The sequence below is a fragment of the Panicum hallii genome, chromosome 2 (assembly GCF_002211085.1).
Source record: "Panicum hallii strain FIL2 chromosome 2, PHallii_v3.1, whole genome shotgun sequence".
Lineage (NCBI taxonomy): Eukaryota > Viridiplantae > Streptophyta > Magnoliopsida > Poales > Poaceae > Panicum > Panicum hallii.
Window position 1 is genome coordinate 2,784,671 of NC_038043.1, and position 7,057 is coordinate 2,791,727.

General features: G+C 56.7%; 1 protein-coding gene across 3 annotated transcripts; it reads right to left on the reverse strand.

The window, feature by feature from the left end:
* Positions 1-665: 665 nt before the first annotated feature.
* On the reverse strand, positions 666-6,090 carry LOC112879402 (pentatricopeptide repeat-containing protein At5g03800). 3 transcript variants are annotated; one of them, XR_003226054.1, is made up of 3 exons: positions 3,411-6,090; positions 3,127-3,200; positions 666-709 (listed from the first exon to the last, which is right to left on the reverse strand). XR_003226054.1 is itself a non-coding variant. In XM_025943641.1 (2 exons), exon 1 carries the CDS (start codon positions 6,047-6,049, stop codon positions 3,425-3,427), a length of 2,625 nt encoding a protein of 874 aa, XP_025799426.1. In that variant the 5' UTR covers positions 6,050-6,090; the 3' UTR covers positions 2,540-3,200; positions 3,411-3,424. The 3 variants fall into 3 exon arrangements, 1 of the variants encoding a protein (XP_025799426.1); XM_025943641.1 differs by lacking the exon at positions 666-709 and having other exon boundaries at positions 2,540-3,200; XR_003226053.1 differs by lacking the exon at positions 666-709 and having other exon boundaries at positions 2,541-3,200; positions 3,301-6,088.
* Between the last annotated feature and the right edge of the window lie 967 nt (positions 6,091-7,057).

Genomic DNA, 7,057 nt, shown 5'->3' on the forward strand with positions numbered 1-7,057 from the left:
TGTGGCGGCCATCAGACCTGTTCCCAGGCCGAAAGCACCCAGGATCAGCAAAAGGACGTAGGAAACCTTCAGGATTGGGTTCCAAGCAGACAGCAGCTCCATCAGTCCAGCATACACGCCCATAAGAACCACACCAGTGTATCCAAGGTGACCGTAGTTGAGGTTGAACAAGATCTGCAATTAGAAATGCACAAAACTTAGTTTACTGATGCAGCAACAGTACAACACCCTCTGAATATTTAAACAAACGACAGAACCAACTTTCACAAAGATATGCATATAAGAACGTTCGGAAGACAGGATTAGTGACAACAATTCAATCCGTCTGTTTGTGCTAAGGTCAATTGCAGAGTTACTAATTTATCCAACATAGAACAAAGTCAGTCCGAACAGAGAGCTCCCATTAAGAGTGTACTGCAAAGTATGCTAGTTGGTCTACCTCCTAGTTAATATCAATTCGGTGCTGCTTCCATGTCATGTTTATTCTCATCATGCCAAAAGTGGGCACAAGATACAAGAGGTTAAAAATGACTACCTCGATGAGTCTCTGACTAAACGCAGACAGATGAGGAGGAAGAGTAGGGTCTCCCGATGTCGAGGCGACCGTGTTGGCCTGCAGCAGAGAATCATCACAACAGGCCCTTGTGGTCGGTTTGTTCAGCTGTGGAATAGGAGCACAACGGTGACCATAGTTCAGGTTGAACAAGACCTGTTATTGACAATGCAGCAACAGGCTCTTAACATTTGCACAAACGACTGAAACAACTTTAGGAAGATATCCATGTCCATTCGGAAGAGAGTTGTTGTACTGGGGAGTGGGGACTATGATCGGTGGATATGGTTGTGCTTAGATCAATTGCAGGGTTAATAATTGATAGATCAGATAACAGAATCAGAGCAAACAGAGCACCAACTCTATCAGGTCCTGAAAATTATCGATGCTAATTGATCTATCGTGGTGCATGGTTGCTTCCAACAATTAGCAGGTAGATCAATAAACAAAGTACCTCGACGATTCTGTGAGCAAACGCAGCCAGAAAAGGGGGCGGAGGTGCCAGGTCGGTCTGCATCGAAGGAGGGTCAGGGGTCGGCTTGGTCGTCTGCAGCGGAGGAAGAGCACTATCGGCCCTGGTGGGTAGCTTGGCCTTCGGCCGTAGAGAAGCACTACGGGTCCCTGTGAGCTGCTTGGTCATCGGCGGCGGACGATGAGCTCCAAGGGACGCGGTGGCGAGCGCGGACAGAGGCGATGGAGCAGAACCAACGGGCGAGGTGGCCGACGCCTGGGGCCGACCCTTACGAGTGCTGGGGAGCGCGGCCGGGCTGATGTCGGTGCTGGAGGAGGAGGCGTTGATGCCGCCGCTGTGTCGCGGGGGCGGGACCCGAGCCGCGGACGACGCCGTCGGCGATGGAGGCGCACTGGCGCTGGCGCCCCGTGGCTGCGGCCTCGAACGCAGAGAGCCCAGCCACCCGAGGTACTCCTCCTCCCGCGTCAGGCCGCGAGGCTGTGGCGAGGAGAGCGCGGCGCCGCCGCGCCTCGGCGTCCGCTCCGGGGGCCACGTCATGCGCGCCGTCGTCCTCCGCGTCCGCGGTGCGGGGCCGGAGGCGTCGTAGGCGGAGTTGTTCGTACCGTCGCGGCGGCGCTTCGGGAGGGAGCGCGGGAGAGGCTGCCACGACGGCGACGGCAGCGCCGGGTCCGCTCCCTCCAGCGACGAGGAGTAGGAGGAGGAGGCGCTAGCGCTGGCGGCGGCGGGCGCGTGGTGGCGGTGGGCAGCGGCTCCGCGCGCGACGATCGAACCGCCCTTGCCGCCGCCGGCGTCGCCGAGGCGGCGGTGGACGGAGAGGCTCATGGCGGTGGCTTCTCGGGGAGGCCACGTTTTGAAATTCAAAATTGGGCGTTTGTAAAATTCGGCGGTGGACCGAGGGCGACGTAAAATTGGGGAGCCCGGACGGAGCCTGCTGTTTTTGCGCAAACACCCCTTGAGAAAAGCAGAACCGTGGAACTTTTTTTGCAACGCGCCTGTTTCAATCCCATGTTCCACCCCACCCCTCATTCGGTAAGTCTACCGACTACGGATTCCTTTTGCAGTTCCTCCATATTTCTTGAAAAATAATTGTGATGTTTTTCTTCTTGCGAGTAACAATTGTGATGTTAAGACAAGCTAATTACTAGTTTATTTTAATATTGTTAGCTTGTCGTAAATATTTTTTAAAAAAAAGTAGAATGAATATCTACGTGCTAACGCTCACTATTTCAGATCACCGATGTGGATGACCTGTCTTCTGCTTAAATTAAGCACTAAGGACTTGGAGGCGGCGATCTCTTATTTATATCATATTGTAAAATTTTTTTACAATACAAAGATACGCAGTTCTCCTACGTATTCGAGAAAAAAAATTTATACTTATCTTCGCACGCAGAAACAGAGGGGAGTGTGGTTGACATTGGACTTGATGCTGGAGAGGAGAGGAACACCAAAACAGCGGAGGTCGCGACCATCTTATTTTTTTTTCTTTTGTGGAAGAATTATTTTGATCAAGATTGTGAAAAACTAGTACCCGTCCATAACACCCTAATGATAGCACCTAGTCCAGCACAAGCTCGATCAGCACGAAACTAACCACGGGCTCGACCATCAGGCGCCGGCACCCGTATAAAATGGAAACGCCAGCGCCAAGTAATTAAACGGGCAGTTGTTGGTCTCGAATTGGTAGTAACCGCGCGACAGGCCGTTTGGCTTCCCCGCGTGCGGCGGCAGGGAAACTCCCCGGCGTCTCGCCGGCCGCCATGCCGACCCTGGACAGGAGGTTGCTGGCGTGGAGCGACTCCGACGCGGAGGACGACGACCGGCCGCTGGCGACGCCGGCGGGCCGCCGCGGCCTCGGCGGCTCGTACGACCGGTGCGCCGCGGCCGCCTTGGTCGACGACGTGCTCGTCCCGGCCGGGGCCGACGCTGACGACGGCCGCCGCGCCGGGAAGCCGCCCGGCACGCGCAAGGTGAGTACGTACAGAGAAGGCATTTGATTTGCACGTGGCAGCTCACCGCCGGGCCCTATAATGAGACGCGTGCGTTCGTGCAGGCTCTCGCGGCGGCGGGGCTCGTCGCCGGCGGCTGCCTCTGCGCTTACCTGGCCTGGCGGTACTGTGGCGGCGGCACGGGCAAGCTGCCTGGCTGGTCTTGATTTGATCCGAGCATGTCCTCCTGGTTTCAAGCGGATCATATGTCTTCAAAAATCAGATCGAGCAGATAACTGAAACTTAAATAATAGAGATGCTAAAGTTAAACTTTAAATAATATTTACGCGTGAATGCGTTAGGCTTCTGAAGATTGTCACAGTGATGTACAAGAACCTCAATACAGGGATATCTTCTGTATTTTCCTAAACTGCAAGCATGTCAAAAATGGTGGTACCATTCCGGCAGTCCCTATTCTCTGCAGGAACACCTCCCTCCCCTGAAGACGTGGAACCCGGACGAGTCTCTCACCGAGAGCACCTTGCCGGTGGCGGCGGAGGCGTGCTCCAGGAAAGAGTGGCAGTCGCCGCACATGCGGATGTTCTTCACGACGCGGACGGTCCGACCGGGGCGTGCCGTCAGGAGGCCGTACATGGCCGCCAGCTTCGCGCTGTGGTACATCAGGAAGTGCCGCTTCTGGTACTCCTCGACGTCGTGCAGGACGAAGGTGGTGTCTGGCTCGTACCCAGCCTTGATGCACTCGAGGATCAGCACGTCCAGGCCGGCGAAGATGTCCCTGGACTGCGGGTGCGACCTGTCCCGCGCAAAGAACGAGTGGACGACGTTGTCGTGGAACGTCCAGCTCCGTGCCGGGATCTTGCGCATGCCCTTCTCGCGCATCTCCAGTCTTGTGTTCTCGGAGGAGTGCCACCTTGCTGATTCGGAGAAGAGGTTTGATGCCAGCACATACGTGGATGGATCCTGTGGTTCCAATGCAAGCAGATGCTTCATAGCCCATCTTCGGACGGTCGTGTTGGAGCGCTTGCTGCAGCTGTCTAGCAAAGACCGCCAAACTAACGCACCAGGCTTGAATGGCATACCGCCTATAAGCTGTTCTGCCTCATCAAAGTGACCCCAGCAGCCAAGGACGTTAACAAATGCTGCATAGTGCTCCATGGCTGGTTCAATTCCGTATTTGCTTGACATAGAAACAAAGAGTTCCCTGCATTGGTCTGTAGAGTCTGAGCTTGTGTGGCTGCAAGAAGATATGACCAGAAGAAAGGTAATGGAATCAGGCCTCATGCCTAATCTCTCCATCTGGCCCCATATGTCCAATATCTCTTCTCCCTGACCATGAAGAAGATGGGCAGTGATCATTGCATTCCATGACACCAGGTCTCGACAAGTCATCCGCTCAAAGAAACTGACTGCATCATCCAACTCCCCACACTTGCCATACATACTGATAATAGCATTACCGACTCCACAAGCATCCAGAAGCCCAGATTTTGCAGAAAAGGAATGCATTTGCTTCCCAAGTTCAGCAAAACCTAGAGCACCACATACTCCAAGGGCAGCAGTCAACATAAACTCATCAATGAATCCTACACCACTGCTTCTAAACATCTGAAGGAAGGTTGAAAGTGCTTTCTCGTACTCACCATCTCTGACACTAGCCAGCAGCAAAGAATTCCAAGCAATATGAAAGCTCTCTTGGTGGCGCCATTGCTCAAACAGCAGATGTGCGTCCCCGGAACGGCCACACTTGATGCACATATCGATCAACGCAGCATCAATCCAAGGAGTAGAGCCACAGCCGCACTTAATCACAAAAGCATGAACCTGCTCACTCATCTTCCTATCTGCAGCAATAGCACAGGCATTCAGGGCACCAGTCACCGTGACATCTGAGATCTCCAGCCCATCCTCCACCATCTGCCTAAACAGCCTCAGGCCTCGGAGCCCTGCCTTCTTCGCGAACGTGACCCGCACACCTTCCTTGTTCTGACAGAAACCGGTTAGGACCGCATTGTATGTGATAAAGTTCCTCTGCGGCATCCGATCAAACACGTCCAGAGCCATGTCGACCAGACCGAACTCCATGTACGCGTTCAGCAACCCAGTCCACGAGATCACATCCTTCACCGGCATTCCTTGGAACACGCTGACCACGTCTTCAACGGAGCAGCCGTGCTCGGCGTAGAACCCGATGAGCGCGTTACCCACGCTCAAGTCCGTCTCCAGCCCGGACTTGAGCGAGAGCGCGTGCACCGCCTCCCCCTCGGGGAGGCCGAACCCCTCCCCCGCCGCGGCCAGGAGCGCCGACAGGGAGAAGCCGTCGGCGCGTACCCCGTCCGCCCGCATCTCGCCGAACAGCTCGAACGCCTCCCCGTGCCGCCCCAGCTCGACGAGGCCGGCCAGGACGGCGTTCCACGACGAGACGTCGCGGCGCTCCATCCCGCCGAACGCCCTCAGCGCGTCCCCGAGGCGGCCGCACTTGACGTACATGCCGAGGAGCGCGTTGTCGACGAGGAGCGACCCCGGTCCGGGGCCGGGGCCGGGGCCGGGGCAGGAGCAGTGGCCAGACTTGGCGGCGAGGGCGTGCACCTGGGCCCCGAGCCGCGGGTTGCCCCTGCGCGCGCAGGCGGTGAGGAGGCCGACGAAGGTGTACTCGGTGGGCGCCAGCGCGTCGTCGAGGCGCATGCGGGAGAGCAGCGCGGCGGCGGCGGCGGCCGGGGAGCCGAGGCGCGCGTGGCCCGAGATGAGCGCGCTGTAGGTGGCCGCGTCGCGCGCGGGCATCCGGTCGAACACCCCGCGCGCGTCGGCCAGGCGGCCCGCGCGTAGGTACGCGCACATGACGGCGTTCGCGGCGCGGGCGTCCGCGTGGGCTGGGGAGAGGGAGGGGCCCAGCGCGCCGGACTTGACCGCCACCGCGTGCGCGGCGCGGGGGTCGGCGGCGGCGCGGAGGGGGAGACCATGGGTGGGCGGCGGGGAAGGCGGCGGGGGCGGGAAGGAGGAGAGGAGGGAAGGGGCGGGGGTGAGAGGCGGGGATGGGGAGGGGAGGAGGAGGGGGATGAGGTGGAGATGGCCATTCATTTCACTCCGACCTGCGCGGAGCTAAGCTTTGGGCAGCGGCAGGCTTGCTGCTCGCGCAGCAGGCAGCCGTGCTCCGCCTCCCATCGGCGGCGGCGTGCGCCCAAACTACAACGTGATCTTGGGCTTTCTCTCCCTGTGCTGTCACGGCCTGGTGGGCTTCGTTCAGCCCATGAGGTGCCGAGCATGTTGTTGGGTCAGGCCGCTCTGACCGACCGAGTTCCGAAATGCTTTCCAAACCTTATTTTGAATAATCTACCAGGACTGGAGGGATCTCGCGACCACGCATCGCCCGCGGTGGCGCGGGGGCGGAGGAGGGCGCGGGGGCGGAGGAGTGCTTGTTAGGATGGAGGCAGAGGCCGGCCGCGATCCAGCGGCGGGAGCTGCCGGAGACGAGGATGGTGGGCGGCGCGGGGACGAGGAAGAGGAAGGAGATTTCATGGACCGCTTTTCATAGGTCGTCTTCAGGCGATGGAGATTATTTTCATCATCTGAAGCAATGTCTAGCTTCACCCCTAAAGGGATAGCGTGCAAGAAGCAAAACTTTGTCTGGAGTAGGACGACGACGATGCATGGTGTGCTCCACATGCGCTTCCTTTCTTTTCTTCAGTGCTCCCTCGCTTTCCGATTCTTCCTTTGTTGACGAGCGAGTACGAGGCAAGAAGTACGCGCGGCTCTCGGTTCTGGAATCGCAGGGGCAGCGCGGCGTTCAGTTGCAGAGTCAGCAGTACGGGCGACGAGAGAGATGCCAATCCGTGTTGCTCATTTTTTTTTATGACCGGCCGGAAAACAGCAAGTCAACGTGCTACTTATGGCTGGTCGTCGCCTCGTCGGGTAACAGATAGAAATACAATAGGAAAAAATGGTGGTATTCTATTTTATAAGCTAACTAAAAATAATTACGATGACATGATATTCTAAATTATTTTTTCTTCTAAATAAATTATGCACAATCTCATTCTAATTTATTTTATTAAATTTCTTTTCGACCGATAATTTAAAATAAATATA

Coding starts and splice junctions, on each gene's coding strand:
- LOC112879402 (XM_025943641.1), bottom strand. CDS start 6,049: ATGAATGGCCATCTCCACCTCATCCCCCTCCTCCTCCCCTCCCCATCC.